The sequence below is a fragment of the Urocampus carinirostris genome, chromosome 17, assembly GCF_059441175.1.
Source record: "Urocampus carinirostris isolate Australia breed hairy pipefish chromosome 17, RoL_Ucar_1.0, whole genome shotgun sequence".
Classification (NCBI taxonomy): domain Eukaryota; kingdom Metazoa; phylum Chordata; class Actinopteri; order Syngnathiformes; family Syngnathidae; genus Urocampus; species Urocampus carinirostris.
In genome coordinates, this window is record NC_142365.1 from 1116897 (window position 1) to 1141487 (window position 24591).

The 24591-nt window shown below is 41.5% G+C and overlaps 1 protein-coding gene across 1 annotated transcript; it reads right to left on the reverse strand.

The window, feature by feature from the left end:
- Nucleotides 1-1048: 1048 nt before the first annotated feature.
- Nucleotides 1049-6283, reverse strand: atf5a (activating transcription factor 5a). Its single transcript, XM_088321629.1, has 4 exons — nucleotides 6140-6283; nucleotides 5340-5573; nucleotides 4074-5187; nucleotides 1049-2666 (listed from the first exon to the last, which is right to left on the reverse strand). The coding sequence occupies exons 2-4, from the start codon at nucleotides 5470-5472 to the stop codon at nucleotides 2480-2482; spliced, it is 1434 nt and encodes a 477-aa protein (XP_088177755.1). The 5' UTR covers nucleotides 5473-5573; nucleotides 6140-6283; the 3' UTR covers nucleotides 1049-2479.
- Nucleotides 6284-24591: the final 18308 nt, after the last annotated feature.

A 24591-nucleotide genomic window follows, 5' to 3' on the forward strand; every position in this document is an offset into this window, starting at 1 on the left:
ACATTCTCAGCGCACAAGAAAATCGAGCCAGCGCACAAAAATCAGGGCTCAAAATGACTCATTGAGAAGCGACTTAAGTCAAAGTTACAGTGCATGAAGGTCAAAATACACGGGTTCCCCTGACGCTGTGTCCTAAATGCGGTATTTTGAAGTCGAGTCCAAGTAGAACCAAGTTGAGTAAAGTTAGTAGAGTATGTCGAGAACCGGCTTCTTCGGCTCGGCTCACTAAAAAGGAACCGGCTCTTTTGGGTCCTAAACGGTTGTTTTCATTTCTTTCATCCCAACATGACCAAATATTAAGTAAAATGATGCACAAAATGACTTAAAGGAAGGAGGGAATAGAACAAAAAAGAACAAAATACCAAAATGAAAAAGTAGTGAAACGCTGAGAAAAAAAGAAACAAAAGGAAGAGAAAAAAAGAAGGAAACATTTAGAAAAAAGAAAAGAAAAAAAATGTAGGAAAAAAGTAAATAGAGAATAAAAAGAAAAAAGTAACAGCTCGGAAAAAATAAACTCAATGAGATTTTTTTTAAAGGAATTTAAAAAAAAAAGTAGAGAAAAAAAACACGGAAAAAAGAAGAAAAAGTTTGTGTTGCATTCAAATAATTCCCAATGATATCAAGTGAATCGTGTTGCCAAAATTGTACTTCCACTCAAAAATTTGACTAAGTACAGTTTCATCACAACCGACTCAATAAGCCCCCAAAAATGTTAATATTATGCCACAAAATATATCAGGAAATAAAAAGAAATGGATATCTTGTGAAAGAATTGTAAGAACAAACAACGTTTGTAGGCATGAGTCAATTCATTCAAAAGAGAAAAATAATTTTGCATTGCCGGAAACTCCGCAAAATGTCAAGTTTTGGACATGTTTGCTAATGACTTAGTTGCCACACTTGGGATTGCCGTTGCTCACTGTTGTTTCAAGCGCTGCTCACCAACTTTGTGTGAACGCTCAAACCCGTAAGGAAAATGACAGGGAACATTGCTTACCACGTGTTGTGAGTCATCATTTGATTCCTATTTCGTTTCTTTTGTCTTTTATGAGCATATTTGCTATTGGAGTCATCCAAAAATCATTGAAAGTAAACCCGTTAAAGTAACCCTACCCAACCCTGGTCTTCTAACCAATTCGTAATAATGAAGGATAAATGCCCGATGGTAATCTCTAAATTCTAGCGGCAGTAGGATTAAAAGATGCCCATTCAGGAGCAGTGTGAACAAACAAGCTAATGAGGCTTTTTTTCATTTAAATTGCTACAAAGCGAGGGCCACGACACCCTCGGCGCAACATAGAAAAGTACAAATTAGTGCAATCAGCCCGAGGCTCATAAGACGTATTGCCTTCGTAAGAATCTTGATTCATCGAAAAATGTTTTTGCACGGAAAGGCTAACGTGGATTTTTTTCATATCTAAGAAGAAAAAAAAATGCTTATGTAGAATATTTCAGAAATTGCAGGTGATGCATATGAATATTTTCCGGTTGTTTTATTTTGGAAGGACGTGTTTTACCGGGAAGCGACGATACATTCCGAGCCGTATGAGAGAATAGTTTATCGAGAGTAGGGTTGGGCAAACTTTTTGAGTCGCAGGTCGGATTGGGTTGAAAAGCTCGGCAAAGGGGCTGGAAGGAGAAAAAATATATGGATTTTATTTTTGGGGATCTATAGATAAAGTCCTAGAATTTGATACCTCAGAAATACATAGGAGGAAAAGGCTCCCTTTGGCGTTTTTTTTTTTCTTTTTCTTGGGGTCTTTTGAAAATTTTATTTTAGGCAATTTTTTTTTAAATGACCCCAAAAAAATGGAAAAAACGGTTTAAGAAGCTTGAGGGGCGGTATGTGGCTCACGAGCTGTAGTTTGCCCAACCCTGGTCTAAAGGAAGAATTTCTTCATTTTCCTCATGTTGAGGTTTTTGAGTTTTTCCTTGCCCTCATGTGGATTTTAGATCAGGGGATGGTGTCATAATAGTCTAGTTTGGAATAATCTGTGGTCTGCGCAGCCCTTTAAGACTCCTTGTGATTAAGGGCGTCACAAATATACATGACTTGCCGAAACATTTTCCCCTTCACAATAAAATCCAAGAGATCCAGTGTTAGAAAAATCAAAAGTCCAGGCCAATAAACACCTCTATAGAAAAACAAAACTTCAAATGATACACTAGATTCCTCAGGAGGAACGGACTCTCGTTTCAAAAGGCGAAACGTCTACAGAACGTTTTTTTTCAAAATAAAATAAATAAAGAGCTACGGTTGACATCAATTCAAATGTAAGGCTAGTGAAAATCCAAACCCGTGTATTCTTATTTTTAAGAGGAAAGCGCACACAGCATTTTTTTTAACACAGTGATTGTCTTTAGAGCATTTTTCATGTATTGAAGCATGCGTCGCATATTCAAAATCAATGGACCATCGGAGGTTGCCGCGGGAAAGGATATGAAAAGCTTCACAACTTCCCTGTCGCGATTTTGCGGTTTATACGGTGGCGTCCTGCTTCAGCCTTTGGCTTCTGGCCTTGTAAACTTCGATGAGGAGATCTTTGACGTACTGGATTTCGCGCTCCACGGATTCCGCCTTGTCCCTCAGCTCGCGGTTTCTTCCTTCCAGGCACTGCAGTTGTTCTTCCAGCAAATCCAATTCCGCTCGTTTTCTTTGGCGATACCTGCGCGGAAAAAATAAATAAATAAAAAGATTCTTAAAGCAGCTAACCCTTTCATCGACGACTTCGTATAAACTGTTTTTACTATCGAGCAATCGGAAGCAGAATTTCTACTTGCCAGCATGAAATAGTCTTTGGCTTTTATGACAGAAGACCAATTATAAATTGAGTCAGAACAATACATTTAGCTGATATAAATGGTCAAAATTTTTAAACATTGTCTGGTCAGCATGAGTTATTTTTTACAACTGTTATTTTTTACAAGTGTGTTTTGGTTTGTCATGGATTTATTTATTTCTGTAAATACTGATTTCAAGATTAAAGCACGACCATGTAATTAGAAAAATAATAATGTAAATTTTTTTAGATGTCTCATTTCTAAATTAAAAATAAATAATTATTAAGTAATTTTCTGTTTTATAATACACAGATAGCATTTTTTCTAGATCAATGAAATAATTGACAAAATAATTCATAAAATAAAAGATGAGTAGTGTAGCAATATTTAAGCTTGGCCACAATACACATTGTTTTCTATTCTCTATATTTGGGTATGGTCATTTTTATATTATTTTTTTCAATATTTCATTCTTATTTTAAATTCAAATTATTATTGCTCTATAAAGTGTGAAAGTGAAATGATTAAGAAGTCATTCATTTATTTCGATTTTAAATAAGACTGTGTTTTCGATTGCAGGCGTTGTCATTTTTTTAGATTTATCAATAAATTGAGAAAATAATTTATGATCAAGTTATTTTTCTAGAATGGAGTAATCCCCAATATTTCTGTTTGGCAGCAGCAATATCATTTTCTTCTACTCTATGATAAAGACTATATTTGCGTGTAATTTTTTAAAAATGTAGGGTAAATGTATGATTTATTTATTTTCTTCTACTTTCTTCTACTAATGATTGTCAAATTGGTTTGGAAATGCAGAGTAATAAATTGAAAGTCAATATGCAATATGGCGAGCTCAGTTTTTGTGGATTTTTTCCATTAAATTTAAACAACTATCGTGATAAATTAAATAAATACACGATAAAAATAGCATGTTATTTTATCATTTGCTAATGCAACATTCATTGCAGCCTGGTCATCCGTGTAGGATACTAATAATTATCATTGAAAAGGTTGAAGATAAAAATGATTATTAATATATAAGTATATTAATGGTAATGTGACATTATTGTGATTAAGGGATATACATATAAATATGACTTGATATGTTGTCATTATTATTATTATTGTTTGAACAAGTTTTTTGTGTGTAGATTTTTTTGTTTTTTGATCAAATTTCAGTCTGATGATGCTGTTACTTTCTTTAAAAAAAATCAATTATTCAAATATTAATGGTTTGTTGGGATATACTAGCACTGGGCATATCGGGTCAAGGAGAACCTCAGGTTTACCGATGAGCGGCCGTTTTGTTCTGATCTCTCTTCTTCTGCTTGCGTTCTCCTCCGCCTTCCTCCGGGATGACATCGTATTTCACGGCGCAGAGGTCTTCCTTCAACCCGCAGGGTTCCAAATTCAGACCGTCCCTCGCCGTCAAAAGACACTCCGGACCCGGGTCCTCCAGAAAACCGCATCGGAGGTCTTGCTGGGTAAGCGGGTTCTCGGCTTTGACCTGCTCGGCGAAGAAGCCGCGGTACGCCTCGCCCTGGGGCGCCCCCGACAGAAAGCAACTCTCTGCGCTCGGCGCTTTCCAGGACACGGTGGCCTTTGTCATCTCCACGCCGGTTTTGATGCTGGTCAGGAACTCCCCGTTAGCACCGGCGCCGCTCACCTCCCTCATGCTGTACATCAGCAGATCTTCTTTCTTCAGCGAGTCCTCGAAATGGAATCCGCCGGCGCCGACCTTTGAGGTGTGGCTGAAGCAGCAGGTTTTCTCTTCTTTGGCTAGGACGGCGCATTTTCGGAGCTCTGCGGCGCCGCCCGGGCGGTAGCCTTTGCCGACCGGTTGCTCCTCTTCCACGGGGCAATAACCGAGAGAGCGGTGGTGACCTGAGTTGCCGCCTTTGGAAGTGCCGTCGTAGCTTTCGCTTAACCTCACCCCGTCCGGGATTCGTTTCCTGGCGCACGGGCCGGGGCGGGCGCAGGTATACGGGGCCTGGCGGGGGATTTTGGAGCGGCCGGTCGGGTTGCAACACACGCCGAGCAAATCCACCTCTCCTCCGGCTAAAGTGAGAAGAAAGGGGCTGCATTCCGATGGACCGGGCGCAGGAAATGAGGCATAGGGCAGCTGGTTGAAGGGCTGAGGACTTGTCAGAAGCGGACCCCGGTCGCATTTCCCCGGCCTGGGGACTTTTTCCGGCAGCGGCTCGGAAAGGAAGTAGTCTTCCAGTTGGGCCAGTTCCTCTTGCAGCAAGGAGGTCATCACCTCTAAGTCGGAGGGCACCTGGATGTCATTGCGAAGGGGCGAAGGGGGAAGGGACGGATCGGTAGAGGAAAGAGGGGAGGGAGGGTTAGGGAGGTAGGAGGAGAAGTCCACTTCTTCCGTCATCCAGTCGTTGAGAACATCACCTGTTGAACAACGATGGTGTGGGTTATCAAAATAGAGATCTTCCACGCATAAGTGGCCGGAGTGAGTCCGACCGGCGAGGAAGAATGTGCTGCAGTGCCGAGCCCACCTGAGATGCGGCGACATATAAAAAAGGCCACTTAGCGCGACTCACCAATTAAGTGCTGACTCTCCTCTGACACCTCCCCCCTGCACCCTTGTGATTGGCTGCGGTTAGCCTGTGGGTGAGAGAGAGCGAGGGGGTCTGCCGGGCACACAAGAGGCGTTTTCCAAACCGGCATCGCCATCCTGTCCGAGGGCGTTTCGGTTCAGGCCACTCGGGAGCGTTTGACGGATCGGGTCTGAGAGTCGGGCCGCAGAGAGCAGGACTGGGCGGGCATGGCGGAACCTAAAGCGGGGGAACCAGGGCCACGGTGAGGAACAGTCATGGATGGAAAATTCACGGAGAACAGAAAGTGATCGAGATCCCGCGGGGCTTCTTGAACTAATGTGCACTTGATAATCTCAAGTGTCGAGACACTTGGGAACTTGTTGCTAAGGTACTGGCTTTCAGTGAGCCGTGCACAGATTGAGATCATCTCTGGACTAGATCAAATACACACCTGAATCTTTCACACTAAACATTTGAACGATAGCTAAACATGATGAAAGCCAAAACCCCTGTTTTGTTATAACTTTGAAAATCCCACACTGTTTTTTTCATTAAACGAAATGCTGCATGATTCTTGTTTTTTTTCTTTAACCAATAACAAAGTAGGCAAAGTAAGCGTTACTTACTCCATTCTTGCAGAGAAAAGGTGTAAATATGACGAAAGCTAAAGCAGTCTTTACCCCTGTTCTGTGATGAATTCGAAAATCCCACTGTTTTTTAATCCAACGAAAGGCTGCATGATTCTTGTTGATTGTTTTTCTTTATCTAACCAATAACAAGTCGTCAAGGTGAGTTTTACTTACTCCATTCTTGCAGAGAAAAAGCGTAGAGAGCTTGGGGTGCGTTGCAAAAGCAAAGCACGGCGTCTTCTTGGTTCCGACTTGTCGGCGAAGTTTAGAAAGTCATTGTGTCTGCTTGGCGCGGACGAGGATGTAGAATTGGTTGCAGCGAGCCTGGCGGACAATTGTGAAGTGAGCAGTTGCTGTTTGTGCAAAAGCATCAGGTCGTTTTGCACCTAGCAACCGATGACGTCGCCGATGCCAAGCTCCGTAGCTGTGCGCCCTTTCACGCATGCGCAAACGCTAAGGAGTTTCCCCCAAAACAATCACGGAAAAAATATAAGGAGCTATTAATCAGTGATACATGTGATAAATCATAAATTAGAGCAGCTTTGTTTTTAGGGCAACCAAACAATGTCATTTTATAGTATGTCATTGTTATTTTCACGCTGATGATGATAGTTGCGCTGCGCTGTGTTATAGTTTTACCTTAACTTCCGGGAATCAAGCCTCGCGAGAATACACCCTCGCGACCATATTCAATTTGTTTGAAACCTCGCTAAAATGATGATTTTGTTCTCAGAAAGTCGTCCTAATCTCAAACTTCTGTAACAGTACATATGTGAAAAGCTGTTGCGTCTTCCTTGCATCATTGTTCGGTTCTCCACTCCTATTGGCCGAGATACTTCACTCTGATTGGTCGGATCGGCCCGTGTGTGAATTGCGATTGGCTGCTGGTCGTCAAGGCGATGTTGTTTTCATCCTGAGTGCAGCGAGTGCACATGGCTGGCGTAAACAAACCAGAGAAATTCTTAATCCGGCATTAGATCTCACTTGTTGATGTTTAGTTTATCCTCGGGCCACTTTACAACATAAACCACGCTTGTTTGAAATATTTATGGGTGTGTTTCTCAAACTATTATTTAGATCAGGGGTGTCAACAGGGTTGGATAGGGTTACTTTAACTTGATTACTATCAATGACTCCAATAGCAAATATGCTCATAAAAGACAAAAGAAACTCAAAATGAATAAAAAGATGACTCACAACACGTGGTAAGCTTTCTTTCCTGGCTTTGATCTCTTTGTTCTCCGGCAAAACGAACATCAAATGAAAATAAATCCAAACAGCTTGCCGACATCATTTTTGCCGTTCCATGTATTCCGTTACTCCCCAAGCCTGCACAAATTTGAGTCATTTTAGTCATATTTAGTTTCTTTTGTCTTTTATGAGCATATTTGCTATTGGAGTCATCCAAGTCATTGAAAGTAATCCAGTAAAAGTAACCCTACCCAACCCTGGGTGTCAAACTGGTTTTAGCTGGGGGCCACAAATGCTCTAAAAAATCACACGGGGGGCGGACTAGTAAATTTAAGAGAAAGAGAGGGGGAGAAAAAGAGCGGGAGGGAAAGCGAGAGCGATAAACAGATAGGGAGAACAAGGGAGACAGAGTAACAGTGAGAGAAAAAGAGAGAGCAGAATAGAGACATGAATGGAGAAGAAGGGGAAAATGAATATAGAAAGAAAAAGAATAAGAGAAGTGAAACAACAGAAAAAAAAGAGTCAGCAGGAGAAAAAGAGACAAAGTGAGGTAAGAGAGAGAGGTCGAACAAGGGAAAGAAAGGACGAGAAAAAAAGAGAATTAAAGTGTAAATTAGAAAGAGAAAATAGAAAGACAGCAAGACAGAGAAAAATAGAGTGAGAGAAAGAGAGTGAACGGGAGAAAGAAAAAGAGTGAGAATAAATAATAAAGAAGTGAGTCCGAGAGAAATGGAGAAACATTACCACAATCGTTTTGCGAGTTTTACTGGCTTTGGTGACATCCGGTGGAAATATTTAAGTCAAATCAAGTCATTTTTATTTGTGACGCCCTTAATCACAAAGAGTCTCAAAGGGCTTCACAGGTTATTACACAGACTATATTACATAGACTATACTACACAGGCTATTTTTCAGACTATTATTACCCCATCCCCTGCTCTGGAACCAACATGAGGGCAAGGAAAAACTCAAAAAACCTCAACATGAAGAAAATGAAGAAACCTTGAGAAGGGACCGCACATGTGGTATCCCCCTTCCAGAATTACCAGACACCAAAGGATGTTGCAATCCCAAATAATACTTATAATAACTTAAAATAATTTAAAACTGCAGCTCATTTTCCTCTTGCGCTTCTCTCACTGTTGCCTTGCGGGGCCGGATTTAAACCATTGGTGGGCCTGATCTGGCCCTGATCTGTTTGACACCTGTGATTTAGATTTAGGTATTTATTGGTGTTTTTATCATATGTAAATACTAAGAATATTCATACAATTTAAAAAAAAAAAACTACACCTCACAAGTGTCTTCACCACCAAGTGGGTTAGATGTTAAAATTCATTCACAAGAAATATGGTGTGTCACCTGTTTTTTTCCCTCCATTCAGCAAATCCAATCTCCTCTGTTGCTATAGTAATAGTGGACACTGCCCCTATTCTGGAGCTGTTTTCCGGTGGCTGTTGCCAGGGGATTTGCATGTGTCTCCCCGCATGCTGTTTGTCATCCACCTCAACTCTGTTTGTCCTCCTCCCCACCCAACAATCTCCTTTGCTGAGTTGCATCCATGAACCAAAGCCGAAAGCCGAAAGCCTTCCCCCCCACCCTTCTTCTGCAGCAATTAATACATTAACACATTGACAGGATGCATTCATCTTGTAGTTATGCTAGTATTGATTAAAGTTGGGGGGAGGATTGAGTTGGAGTTGATCTACTGTCACAGTGTTCATTTGAGCTGTGAAAAGTGATGGGTCCCGGGGACTGGCATGCTCAAAAATCTATGGGTCCCAACAGAGATCTATGGGCAATCTCATCTCATCTCATTAGCCGTACCGCTTATCCTCATTAGGGTCGCGGGGGGGCTGGAGCCCATCCCAGCCATCTCCGGGAAGTGGGCAGGGGACACCCTGAACTGGTTGCCAGCCAATTGCAGGGCACACAGGGACAGACAACTCACTGGCTCATTCACACCTAGGGACAATTTGGACCGGCCAATTCACCTGAAATGCATGTTTTTGGAACGTGGGAGGAAACCGGAGTGCCCGGAGGAAACCCATGCAAGCACGGGGAGAACATAAAAACTCTGCACAGGAAGTCTGGAGCTGGATTTGAACCCACGACAGGTTCCCATGACTTGAACTGTGCCGCACAAGCGCTAACCACTGGCAATGTTCCCTGTAATTTTCTTTACGGGTCTGAGCGTTCACACAAAGTCGGTGAGCAACGCTTGAAACAACAGTGAGCAACCGTAATCCCAAGTGGGGCAAGATAATTAGTTATCAAACATGTCCAAAACTTGACATCAAGTTACATTTTGCGGAGTGTCCGTCAATGCAAAATCATTTTTTCACTTCTAAATAAATTGACTCATGTACAATTGCCTACAAACGTCATTTGTTTTTACAATTCTTTCACAAGATATGCATTTCTTTTTATTTCCTGATCTATTTTGTGGCATAATATTATGATTTTTGGGGCTTATTGAGTCGGTTGTAAGATACAGAACTGGACTGAATCACATTTTTGAGTGGAAGTACAATGTTGGCAACAAGATTCACTTGATATCATTGGAAATGATTTGAATGCAACACAAACTTTTTCTTCTTTTTTCTGTGTATTTTTCTACTTTTTTGTTACTTTTTTCCTACATTTCTTTCTTTTTTTCTGGCTTTTTTTCTACATTTTTCCTTATTTTTTTTCTCTTCCTTTTGTTTCTTTTTTCTCAGCTTTTCACTACTTTATCATTTTGGTATTATTTTCTTTTTTGTTTTATTCCCCCCTTCCTTTAGGTCATGTCGTGCATAATTTTACATTATATTTGTTGATGTTGGGATTATAGAAGCAAAAACAACCTGAAGAGCCGTTTAGGACCCGAAAGAGCCGGTTCCTTTTAGTGAGCCGAGCCGAAGAAGCCGGTTCTCTACTAACTTTACTCAACTTCAATCCACTTGGACTCAACTTCAAAATACTGCATTTAGGACACAACATCAGGGGAACCCGTGTATTTTGACATTCATGCACTGTAACTTTGACTTAAGTCGCTTCTTAATAAGTAATTTTAAGCCCTGATTTTTGTGCGCTGGCTCGATTTTCTTGTGCGCTGAGAATGTGCGAGCAGTGCGCAATTGCGCACGCGCGCAGCTTAGAGGGAACACTGTCTATGGGTCCCCAAAATTGAGTGTTATCGAGGTTGAAATTGGAAATCGGCGACAAATATATAATATACATCTATATATTCATTCCATTTTAATCATCACAGTTTATTGGTAATACAAATCAGTTATCACTTCAAGAATACAATATTGAACATTATACAAAATATTATTGCTAAAAAAATTATATGAATCTATATTTTCATTCCGTTTTAATCATCACAGTTCATTGGTAATACAAAGCAGTTATCACTTCAGATTTTTCAGTTCATATATTCTTTGTGGTTTGCTGTCCCGCCATAGTTGTAATCCATTATCATCCTCCTCATAGCATCACCAGAAATATAATTGAGTCCATTTTGGCAGAAAAGTCCTTTTCTTGTTAGGAGTATTCTTTTGTTTATTTTCTTTCGTCGAATCGTTCGCTTCAAAACTCTTTTGAAGAATTTCTCCGCCGTTTTTTCGTGCCGGAATTATTGCCGTTGTTACCACTTTCTGTGTTATGTTTCGATTTATTACCGACACTGAAGAAATTACCATTTTTTTGTAGATTTGCACCTAATACCAACTGTTTTTTCAGAGGCATACTTCTCTTTCACTCGACAACCGCCACAACAATGACGTCATCTCGAAACAACGAAATCTCGTTTTCCGAGATCGGCGCGAGACCAAAACAACAATGGCGGATCTGCCTGACGGAAAGTTTGGAGTGCGGTAAATCTTTGTTAAAAAAAAAAAGAAAAAAGTAATCGGGTAATAATGACAATTTGGTGTCAAAAACGTTGCGTCCCCAGCAAAAATGATGCGTGTAGGACGCAGGGACGCGGGCAAACCAGAACACTGCTGTCACATAAGAGCTACCTTGGACTTGAATGATGCCCTCACAACACTTAAACTAAATAACATGAACATCTTCTTCAAGGAGGTGCCTACTCTGAGATTTGAAGAACATCATAAAGAAAGACGCTTTGGTAATGAAGACGAATTTTAGGCGGGTCTGAACCTCCCTGGACGTCGCAGCCGTCGGCATAATTGGTCCTCGGAGAGCTTCCCGTTTGCCCAGAGAGAAAAGACATCCGAAAGAAAATCTTAAAAACAGATCGGCAGTGCGTACGCGGTATATCATTGAAATTAATTCCGGGATTCTTTTTTCTAATCGGTGTTTCTCAACTGGTTGTTCGAGATCCAAAAGTGGGTGGCAGACCCGTTTTTAATGAGTCACAGGCCTTTGCCCTGGAAAAATAATTTCGAGAAGAAAAAATGGAGGGTCAATTATAATCTTTAACCGTACAATCACGACAATTAAATGTGAATTTCCCTTCGGGGATGAACAAAGTATCTATCTATCTATCTATCTATCTATCTATTAGTGCGTTTGAGAGGCACCACATCTCATTTTATTGTGAGTTTGCTCGTTTTATTTCCTTTTTTTTGCCCATAATAATGCGTCCCAAGAAAGTTAGTGATAAGGGGAAGGAGAAGTGGAAAACAGTGACAACAACAATTGAGTCAAAGAAGGAAACGATTGCAAAATATAAAAAATGGCGTATGACTTTATGTAATTAAAGCACTGTTGGAACGTACAGTAAATGGTTTGAACATGTCATAATTTATCAATATTTAAATCAAATAAGATTTATTTTAAAGCACTTTCAAGGCAATAAATCACCACTCAAAGTGTTGATAAAAACTTTCACTGTGCAATAAGAAAATAAAATCCCTGCCTTTTTCCAACCCAACAACCTGAAACGCCCAATAGACAGACACAATCAATGTTTAAAATACAATAAAAACAAAATCAATAGTTTTAGAAATAAAATATGATGATGGCAAGGCACAGACAAACCACGTTTTATTGTCTGCTCCTATCTTCAGTGTTTTTTCTTCCCGTTTTGACTACTACACTATGGATTACTTCTATCCTATGGGACATGGGTTTTAGCGCACAAAAATGCGTGTATTCAAGGAATTTTAACTCCTTGCCCTGAAGAATTCTCGTGCCAGCGTGATGAAGGGGCCTATCGTGGAAGAGGAGCCGGAGCTAGCGAAGCGGCTAGCGGCGTTTTAAGTCTTCGGTACTATCCGTAATCATGGTTAATGCGAACTCACGACCAAATAAGATCATCGAGTGCTGGTGGAAAACATCGAAGCGCACGGGGAGCGTAGTTGCTGTGTTTTGCGGAAACGTGGCTCACGTTTAGCATTCCGGACGCTAACGTGTAGCCACCCGGAGCTACCCGGAGCAATTCGGCTTCAACGCCGCTAAACAGAGACACGAAAGCCGGGGGAAATCGGAGAGGAGGCGGACTTGCTAACACGAGGTGGTGTATCCCTGGATTTTCACAAAGAAAAGATTTCCATCTGCCGCAGGGATGTCGAACTTTTGGACTAGCGTGACGTCATCCGCTCCGCTACAAGCACCCCTAGGGCATCATGTTCATCTGTTAATAAACAACGGGGTAGACTGCTGGAAGTGTGAATTTCCCTACGGGGATGAAGAAAGTATCTATCTATCTATCTATCTATCTATCTATCTATCTATCTATCTATCTATCTATCTATCTATCTATCTATCTATCTATCTATCTATCTATCTATCTATCTATCTATCTATCTATCTATCTATCTATCCACACTGATAGGGATGGCAGCAGATGGTCTCAGGTTCATGATCCCCAAGGTGAGAACCACCAGGAAAAGTATGTGTGTGTATGTGTGCGGAGTATGGTACTTGAAAAAGGTGACTATATTCTGCGAACAATCCTTTCATCGGATGAATTTGAATAGTGGTCATTTATTCTTGTTTGTGTGTCTGCTCGTACTTAGGGTGGACTACTCCTGAAGTCAGACCAGTTGAGGACCACTGATGATGATCCCCGACCGTTGATTTCAAGTCACAAGCTTCGGTTTCCATCTTCCCTGTGTCGCAAATCAGAAGAGTGGATGCCCTCCTGCCAAGTATGGCAAGTCGACGTTAGGGTGGGTTACAACCAATGTTCCCTCTAAGCTGCGCACTGCCCGCACATTCTCAGCGCACGAGAAAATCTAGCCAGCGCACAAAAATCAGGGATCAAAATGACTAATTAAGAAGCGACTTAAGTCAAAGTTACAGTGCATGAAGGTCAAAATACACGGGTTCCCCTGACGTTGTGTTCTAAATGCGGTATTTTGAAGTCGAGCTGAAGTAGAACGAAGTTGAGTAAAGTTAGTAGAGTTTGTCAAGAACCGGCTTCTTCGGCTCGGCTCACTAAAAGGAACCGGCTCTTTAGGGTCCTAAACGGCTCTCCTGGTTGTTTTTGCTTCTTTCATCCCTACATGACCAAATATGATGTAAAATAATGCACAAAATGACTTAAAGGAAGGGGGGAATAGAACAAAAAAGAAAAAAATACCAAAATGAAAAAGTATTGAAAAGCTGAGAAAAAAAAGAAACAAAAGGAAGAGAAAAAAGAAAGAATATTAAGGAAAAAGCCAGAAAAAAAGAAAAGAAAGAAACAAAGTAAAAATTGTAAATAGAGAACAAAAAGAAAATAGTAACAGTTAGGAAAAAGTAAACAATGAGATTTTTTTAAAGAATTAAAAAAACAGGGGAAAAGAAGAAAAAGTTTGTGTTGCATTCAAATAATTTCCAATCTTGTTGCCAACATTGTACTTCCAGTAAAAAATGTGATTAAGTACAGTTGTGTATCGTGCAACCGACTCAATAAGCCCCCAAAAATGTTAATATTATGGGACAAAATATATCAGGAAATAAAAAGAAATGAAAATCTTGTGAAAGAATTGTTGTAAAAACAAATGACGTTTGTAGGCAATACCACCTTTGCAATAGTACTTTAGTCAATTCATTTAAAAGTGAAAATTAATTTTGCATTGCCAGAAACTCTGCAAAATATAACGTGATGTCAAATTTTGGACGTGTTTGATAATGACTCAGTTGCCACACTTGGGATTACGGTTGCTCACTGTTGTTTCAAGCGTTGCTCACCGACTTTGTGTGAACGCTCAGACCCGTAAGGAAAATGACAGGGAACATTGGTTACAACATTTTATTGTCCTCAACTTTCGCCATTCTTTGAACACAAGGGAAGCATTTTCATTGAGTCTCATTCGTGTTTATGTCCAAAAAGTTCTTTGCTGATGTCCATTTTAAAGCATGCTGCCAAAGACGTGGGTGGGGGGGAAGGAAATGGTCCCTTAAGGCGTCGCCATGTTTCCTGTAACACGCCATGAAATCCCAGAGAGCAAACGTCTGACACGTTAAATTCCACACTGACAAGATTCATCGAACTGCGAAATATGTAAACAACCGTTTCTGTAGCATTTTAAAAACTTGACTAGAAAAAGTAACAAAATGTCTACACGACGTTTTTTGAAATTCTATTATTAGTCTCACAAATGTAGAAAGAACTAAAGTCGGCGTATTTTTGGAAATATCGAAAAAAACATGGGACAACGGTGAAGTAGAGGTGCAACAACTTCTTAATTGTTCAATTAATCAACCAAAAATGGATTGATATATTATTTGTCATCAATTCATTGTTTGGACAGCTTTATGATTTAAAAGTTGCACATACTCCTGAATTAAGCTGTAGTTTGCCCAACCCTCGTCTAAAGGAAGAATGTCTTGATTTTCCTCATGTTGAGGTTTTTTGAGTTTTTCCCTTGGGTTGCAGATCAGGGGATGCTGTCATAATAGTCTGTAGTTTACAATTGTCTGTGAAGCTCTTTGAGACCTTCCCTTCTCAAGGTTTCTTCATTTTCCTCATGTTGAGGTTTTTGAGTTTTTCCTTGCCCTCCTGTAGGTTTTAGATCAGGGGATGGTGTCGTAATAGTCTGTGGTTTGCAATAATCTGTGGTGTGTGCAGCCCTTTGAGACTCTTTGTGATTAAGGGTGTCACAAATAAACACGACTTGACTTGAGGTTTTTGAGTTTTTCCTTGCCCTCATGTAGGTTTTAGATCAGGGGATGGTGTCATAATAGTCTATTTTGGAATAATCTGTGGTCTGTGCATCCCTTTGAGACTCTTTGTGATTAAGGGCCAGTCAAATAAACATGACTTGACTTGAGGTTTTTGAGTTTTTCCTTGCCCTCATGTCGGTTTTAGATCAGGGGATGGTGTCATAATAGTCTGTAGTTTGCAATAGTCTGTGTAGCTCTTTGAGACCTTCCCTTCTCAAGGTTTCTTCATTTTCCTCATGTTGAGGATTTTGAGTTTTCCCTTGCCCTCATGTAGGTTTTAGATCAGGGGATGCTGTCGTAATAGTCTGTGGTTTGCAATAATCTGTGGTGTGTGCAGCCCTTTGAGACTCCTTGTGATTAAGGGCCAATCAAATAAACATGACTTGATATATTGATAATTTAGTAAAGAAATAAACTAAATAAGGAGGGAAGTCATTGGTGGATTTAGAATTTGACAAGAACAGGGGAGAGCCCAAACCTCAGATCAGAAATTCCAACCAGTTCTAAGATCATAAGAAAAAGGAATACACTTTTTCTTCACAGTAAATATCACAACCATACAAAAAAATAAATCGTTTAGATGGTAAGATGATGAAGATCTTAGTCTTGAAGAAAAAACATTTAGCTCATGACAGGAGCTGACTTTATAGGACGTAGTTTGATAATGGTCAGCCAGCATAAAGCTGTTATTTTTTTTCCAGATCATTTCAAAAATCTTGACTTTTTGGGAGGGTCTCAATTAAAGTGTTCCTTTTTATATATAATAAATAACATTTGTTATTTATTCTCTGACAATATATAGACCGACCAATGAAGTCCATCCATTAAACTTGAATTCATTTAAAGATACAGTCTGTGTTAATTGACCAGTGTTGCTATATAATGTGCAAGCACTAACAAGTGCTAAAAAGCACAAGAAAGAACTAAGGAGACTCAAAGCGACTGAACTGCACCATGTTTTTTTTTTCACTTTTTTGCCCAACGTTTCAGAAGGTTTTTTTTTTTTCGAGTCATTCTCAACCGGTTTTAAAAAAAATGCACGTATGATACTTTTTGCTTCTTTAAATCAATGTGGTTTTCTTTAATGAATCTTTAAAATCACAGTCTTGTTCCCCGGACAGACTGAGGAGATCGTTTCTTCTTCATGCCATGAGGCTCTTTAACTCCACCCGGAGGAGTAAAAGCCCACATTGAACCCCACCCATGTTACCCTATTTTTATGATAGTGTGTATTTTCCATAGCACTATTTAAATACTCTATAGCAAAACGTTATATGGGGTATTTTTGTATTCTTTATCTTTATTTTATTGTTTTATTTTTTAACACAAGGATATTGCTGGAAGTGGGAATTTCTCTTCAACTTTGTCCCCCTGGCCATTAGACTGTTAAATGGTCAATCACACACACAGTAAGCCTACACAGCTGCTAATCTGTACATCTGTTTGTTTTGTTTTTTGCACTACTGGCAGTTCTCTTATACCTAGCCACTCCTTTGCACATCTGTTCTCCTCTGCACTACCGTACTCCATTGTTATTGTTATTGTATAGTGACTTGTTTACCTGACTGCCCATTTTGCACATCTGGTGAGCTGCTCCTCTTGCACTCTTTGCACTACTTTATATACTATACATAGCTATAATTATTGAGTATATTATTAGTACTTCAATACTCCAACTCAATACAACATTTTATTTATATCTGTACATTCAAGGAAACTGTGCGGGTCAGATGTATCGACATTTAGTTTTGTATACACGTGTAAAAGAATGACAATAAAGTAGATCTGAATCTGAATAAAGTATCTAGACATCTATCTAGATAGATAGATAGATAGATACTTTATTCATCCCCGTAGGGAAATTCACACTTCCAGCAGTCTACCCCGTTGTTTATTAACAGATGAACATGATGCCCTAGGGGTGCTTGTAGCGGAGTGGATGACGTCACGCCAGTCCAAAAGTTCGACATCCCTGCGGCAGATGGAAAACTTTTTTTTGTGAAAATCCAGGGATACACCACCTCGTGTTAGCAAGTCCGCCTCCTCTCCGATTCCCCCCGGCTTTCGTGTCTCTGTTTAGCGGCGTTGAAGCCGGATAACTCCGGGTAGCTCCGGGTGGCTACACGTTAGCGTCCGGAATGCTAAACGTGAGCCACGTTTCCGCAAAACACAGCAACTGCGCTCCCTGTGCGCTTCGATGTTTTCCACCAGCACTCGATGATCTTATTTGGTCGTGAGTTCGCATTTACCATGTTTACGGATGGTACCGAAGACTTATAACGCCGCTAACCGCTTCGCTAGCTCCGGCTCTCCTTCCACGATAGGCCCCTTCATCACGCCGGCACGAGAATTCTTCAGGGCAAGGAGTTGAAATTCCTTGAATACACGCATTTCTTGTGCACTAAAACCCATGTCCCATAAGATAGAAGTAAACCATAGTGTAGTTGTCAAAACGGGAAGAAAAAAACATTGAAGATAGGAGCAGACAATAAAACAATAGGGCAGCTGCTGGAAAAGGCAGCCGCTCGTGGCAGCGCCGCTTTGATCTAGACATCTATCTAGACATCTATCTATCTATCTAAATCACTGATTTATCTTAGAATACAAGAATTTGAATGGCAACTCCAGGTGATCTGATCGTTTGAATTATCGACAGAATTCATAGTAGATTGATGCAATATTAAAATAATTGACTGATGGGTCCAAAAGCAATGGCAACAACAGTGAGCTCAACCTGAGGTGAAATGGAACTTGTTTAAAATCGTAAATATTCCAGTGTCTCCGAACGAGAGTACGGTTTTGCATTTTCGACGTTTTGCAATATGTAGAAGTTATTGGCCCTCCGTCAGAGTTGACCTTACGCTGCTAAGTCATCAACCCTCCACCCCATGGAAAGACGGTTAAGAACGCCGTTGGCCTTGCTTATCGGCCTTTCCACATTTTATGCGCCGTTGCCATTCGACCAAACATTCCTCTAAATTGACTCGTATCATGTTATCAGGACTAAAATATTGAACACACCCCACCTGATGTAAGTGATGGTGTTCCGAAGAAACGTCGGCCGGTACTCTAAAATGAAAAACAAACGAACGCTGCTTCGTCCCGATGATGAATCAGCACAATTATAGAGCTGTATACACCATGATTTAACACCAGTTATTGTAAATGAAATGAAATGATCTGCGCTTTTCAAGTCAATGATTTCCCAAAGCTCTTTACAATGTGCTTCGCATTTCCCAATAGCGGCCGTGCAGCCATGTAAGGCGCTAACCTGCTTATTGGAGGTATTAGGGGTTCAGTGTCTTACCCAAGGACACTTCGGCATGTAACACGGACGAGCCGGAATTCGAGCTGGGATCCCTTGATCCCAAGACGAGCGCTCTACCTCCTGAGCTACTGCCGCCCCCGAAAGTATGTAGCTTCATAATTCAATTTAAATCAGGACCATTATAAAATACTTAAGTAGATACACAAGGTTTGATAGCAGGTATTGATGATGATGCCGATAATGGCCTTGACAGTGGAAAAATATATGGCAATTCAGGTCATGCAGTTTTGAGAATAACATTGTTCTGGGCCCTAAACGTTGTTCTTCTAAAACCACGGGGAAGGATCAATAACATGTATTGATATTGATGTAGATTACGGCAGTGTTCTGGTTTGCCCGCGTCCCCGCATCCTAGACGCATTATTTTTGCTGGGGACACATGGTCTCAAATCAACTTGAGGTTTTTGAGTTTTCCTTTGCCTTCATGTCAGTTTTAGATCAGGGGATGGTGTCGTAATAGTCTGTGGTTTGCAATAATCTGTGGTCTTTGCAGCCAGTTGAGACTCTTTGTGTAACCCTACCCAACCCTGGGAGTAGGGAATAAAGCTCAAAGCGATGTTTCGTTGGCCTCATTAGGTCAGTGCCGAGCGGTGCAAGCGTTAATAATCCCCCCCCCCCAAAAAAACGGCCCTTTGTATCGCAATTTAATGATTTGTGTTTTCGCGTTTGGAATTAATGACATTTATTTAGCTTCGCCTTCAAAAGGAGACGGTGAGAGATGCTTTCATCTGCTGTGTGTGGAAGGGGGGGCATGTCGGGGGCAAAGCATTTCTCCCTAATGACACGATGGAGTTCAAACCAGGGGCGCGACTGGGCTGTTTATGAAGGTGCCCAAGCCCCCCGAGAAAATATAGCATTTTTGAAACTCTCCTTCCCTTAATAAAGGTCCAGGATAAGCTTAAATATGATGAAAAACGTTAGATACTTCAAAAAAATCAATAAAAAAACTACACAAGCACGGGGAGAACATGCAAACTTCACAAAGGAAAGCTGGTTGCTGAATTTGTTCAACTGACCTCGGAACTGTGCCTTTTTAGTGTGTTTTTTGACATTTTGGCTTCCAGGAAGCTGTACGGGATTTGGAAATTTTTAACTCAGCCGTCATTTCCTGGCTTAAAGTCATGATTGCTGCTTAAGTCTGTCACAGAGACGGAGACAGGACCCAATAGCGTTCGTTTAACACAGTTTTATTGAAATAGAGAGCAGTGCTTGATTCCACGATCCGATGATCGTCGGACACGGGTGGCTTCGAGGGAGGGTAGTCGTGGGTGGCAGGAAAGCTGGTCGGTGGCCGGGACAGGGGAGCAAGGGCGGTAATCGAGTCCAGAAAAGTATCAGGTAGGAAACAGGGCAAAACGGGTCGATGGCCGGGACGGAAGAGCAGGACGGAAACGGGTCCAGAAACAGGTCGGCAACGGGTAACAGGCAGGAGAAAACAGAGCAGGAGATTGTCGGAGGGTACGGTGCTTGCCTAGCAAAAGCGTAGGTTCGCAGGACCTTACGTCGGTAACAAGGAGCCGGGGGGTTAAAAAAGTGGCAGGGAGCCAATCAGCGACCACAGCTGAATCAGTAATCATGACAAAGTCAGATCGTTCACGTTGCGCATGCTAGTATGTGCATTTCTCAGACGCGCTCAAGTAAGCTTTTGTTTTTTTTCATCTCTCCTTTTGGACTATATTTGAAATAGGCCTCTTCTTACTTTCACCATTTTCACACTCCACAAACATATAGAAAGAAAAAAAAAGCAGGGATGAGTATGAAAATACTCTCCACCCCTCCCCCCAGTCTCAACCCTCCTACCAAATGTGTTCCATGGCCTGAACAGCTTTGCTAAAAGCAAGATAAAAGCAGATGGCACAAAACAGTTGGGAAAAATCATTGATAGTAGTAAATATGAGATATCATCGGTATCGGCAGGTATTAGGGTGAAAAATGTGGCACATGTCGCACATCCCTGCTAAAAATAATATTTTCTTTTAAAAAATATTTCTATTTTTTATTTATAAATGTGCTTAATGGAATTTGGAACTTTGTTGCTCTCTGCCGCCATCTCCTGGCTTGTGTTATCATTGCACCCTCAGTCAGCTCATTCATGATGCACGTGCAAGTACTTGCCTTTCTTAGACGCAGGGCTTTTCTTACTTTCACCATTTTCTTGCTACACTGACAAATAGAAAAAAAAACAGTATGATCATTCTTCAGCACTCCCCCCAGCCTCCATTCCTCAAATCTAATTGTTCCGCCCCGTACAGCTCTGATAAACGTAAGATGAATGTCGCACGAAAATAAAGCTCAAAGGTTCTTTGAACTCAGTTGTTTACACATGTCACGGTTGCCATGGTGCCCAATTGTCCCCGCCCGTGTGGCACCAGCTGCAACTCATTCACAGATTGGCTTTTTGTCTATTTAAACTAAGGGGGATTACCACTTGTGATGTCCCTTCTCAAGGTTTCTCCTTTTCCTCATGCTGAGGTTTTGAGTTGTTCCTTGCCCGCATGTTGCTTTAAGATCAGGTCATTGTAATTGTGTCATTTTAATCCTGTGCAGTCCTTTGAGACATTTTTGTGATTAAGGGCTCTATAAGTAAATGTGACTTGACTTGACTAAGTGCTCTCATTTTTCCTTTGTCAGTCCGTCAACGAACTTCTGCCCCACAAGACGTGGGTTTCGTTTCGGTCCTGTTCCTGTTGGTTTTGTTCATGTTTATTTTTGTCCTGTTTATTATCGATTTCCAGTTTCGTTCCTGTCTATTTTTGTCATGTTTATTATTTTCTCCAGGTTTCGTTCCCGTCTAGTTTCTCCTGTTTATTTTGAAAATCCTGGTTCATTATCTATCCTGTCTGTCCCGTCCTGTCCGGTATCGACCCCATGTGTCCGGTATCATCTTAGGCAATTAGAATTGATTTCATCGGCCTGTGGCTTCCTATCATTTAACGCCAGACTGCTGTCTAACGTGCTTGACTCCCCATTTCCCGTAAAATAAAAAGCTTGTGTGAGTAACGTCACGCGTTTGGGTCCTGATCCTGTTCTGGTTCTTGACCACTCATACTTAATAGAGAAAATATTCTACCTTTTAAGGACATCTCAAATGACGCATAATACCTTTAAATGTCTTTCTCAGATAGTAAAATATTTCAAGTAAGGTAATTAATTTAAGTACCGTAAATTCCGGACTATAGAGCGCACCTGATTTTAAGCCGCACCCACCACATTTCAAGAGAATAACTGCTTTTGTACTTACACAAGCCACACCTGTATATAAGCCGCTTGTGCCCACATTAAAACATGTAACACAATCACAAAATTAACCCCAACCTGACTTTGTGTCCCGTGATTGTAACTAAATATAAAGTACAAAGTCCAAAAATTGCAGCCGTTAAAATGAACGGAAAATGATACCGGTACTTAAGGTTTGATGCAGACCTGCAGAGTCCGGGTCCCGTTGAAAATAATCCAAGGAAAAAAAAAAGTATATTTCCAAAAGTAAGGGTGGGAAAAATATATATCCACTATTGTCCGCTGCGTCCACAAACATGTCTCACCTTTACTCCACTTCCCGTCAGCCCCCGTTGTTTTCGCCCCTTCTTTTTGATTCGCCCGTGGAAAACATATCAGAATCTCTAAAATAAAATAAATACATTACAAAAATATAGAGTTGCAAATACATATTATACATGGTTACACATATTTACAAAGAAAGACGGTACACCGAGAGAGGTTTCAAAGCTTTAATAATAATGACTTTCATCCCAAACCGTGCCTGTGAAGGGTGGCAAAACGCTACTAGCAACACGCTTGCAACACGGTTAACGACTCTGTTAAAAAAACATACCGTACTTGTAGTAATCACAATAAACCATCCTCATCTTCCTCCTTATAACTGACGTCATCAAAGTCGTCTTCCTTCCGTATGGGAAAGAGACTTTGTCATATAGACGTCGTGCCACGCTCCCTTATTCAAAAACACGCTAGCAACACGCTCGCAAAGCAAAATTTACGTGCAGTAGCTCTGTTTCCTTCTTTATCGGATTGCTCGATTGCTTTTAGCTTGAAAGCTGCGTCATGTGCCTTTCTTTTTGCAATCTGCATGATGAGGGTATGTTGTTGCAGTCTTCCTCTGCGCATATATTCCAGCGGTCTAAATCTTACCTTTAGTACTCGAGCGCCGCTGGCGGCCGTTAGAAAAATGACATCAATCGGCCGCATCGCTGAATAAGCCCCAGGGTTGAACGTTTGGGAAAAAGGTAGCGGCTTATAGTCCGCAATTTACGGTATTTGAGTGCTAAAGACGTTACTGTTGTGTCCAATTAGCCATCGGATGGCGTGGGAGTCCCGAACAGGGAAATCGGCGGCCATGCGTGCTCTTCAGCACCCGTAAGCTCGCTGTCAGTCCGACTTATCCGGCAGCTAATGAGCTCACGCGTCCCGCTTAAAGATCTGTTTGTTATTCTGCCGGCCGCCGCATGGAAGCTCTCCAAGGTCAAAAGGAAGCCTGGAAATGGTCCACAGAGACACTCCCGTGCGTTCGGGATGTTAAGCGTGGATTTCAAATGGATAAATCCTCAATCGCCGTTTTCACGCGCTGGCACTTTAAACCCTCGGCGGTCCGGTCAAATTGGCCTCGAATCCCGATTCGAGGCGTACCCAAAGTCAGTTCAATGCTTTTTTTGAACCGTATGGAGACAATGGACGCTTTAGGTCTCTTGAAAGGTAACACTCTTAAGGGTTGTCTCCATCCATCCATCCGTTATCTGCACCGCTTGTCTTCAGTAGGGTCACGGGGGTGCTGGAGCCCATCCCAGGCATCTTGGGCAGTGGGCAGGGGACACCCTCTACTGGTCTCAGGGCACACAGGGACAATTCGCTCACTCATTCACACCTAGGGACAATTTGGACCGGCCAATCAACCTAAAATGCATGTCTTTGGAATGTGGGAGGAAACCGGAGTGCCCAAGGGAAACCCACGCAAGCACGGGGAGAACATGCAAACTCCACACAGGAAGTTCGATGTCATGACCTCAGAACTGTTCCGCACACGCGCTAACCACTGCGCCGCCGTGCTGCCTAAGGGTTGTCTCAAACTGAAATGATGACTGCTACCATTGAGTCATCTAAGTTGGAACATACAGAAATACAAGCTTTTTATTCTTCTCTGTTCATCTTAGCTGGGGCATTAGCATGAAGCCTTACCTGGTCCCAGGTCGAATTTGATCTCAATCCGAAAAACGAAACATTGTATTTTACACATTTTTCCAAAGGTGTTTCCAAAAGTGCCCATTTGGAGATGACCAGTTTACAGCCCTAAAAACTTTGCATCCAGGTATTTTATATCGGCCAATTTTTAGAAATTGTAAAAGAGTTGTAAATGTTTGAGTTCACTTTTCAGAAGTCATTCCCTGATTGTGCAGTCTTGCACGGGACAATCGCGTGCAAAAAATGGATTCCGGGTTGCATTTACACATTTGTATTTTTGTCTCAAATTTGAATACTATCTATCGATCTACCCTGGTCATATCCCTCGAGAGGGGTGACCGACAACAAGACAAACACATACAAAAACAAAGAGAATAAAAAAGGGTCCTGTGGTGAGGGGGCCCTCTCCCCCTGGGAGGTGTGAGAATTCTCCCACCGTGGTCCGCTGTGTGTCGTAAGAGGCGACTAAAGTGGAGGAAGCGAGGGGACTGGGGATCCTCTCCTCTCTATCTCTACTCCCCTTAGAGACAGCAAGGCACAGAAAGGGGGCGGGAGACCCAAATGTCTCGCAAACCCTAGTTATAGGGTCACTAAATGTGAGAGGATGTGGAAGTAAAGCGACTGAGTGGAAGAAAGAGGAGATCGGCAGGATGATGACTAAAAGGAAGGTTGATGTGATTTCAATACGCCCTGTAAAATTGCGTACACTTAAGTGGGGCGGTAGTAGCTCAGGAGGTAGAGCGCTCGTCTTGGGATCGAGAGATCCCAGTTCGAATCCCGGCTCCTCCGTGTTACATGTGAAAGTGTC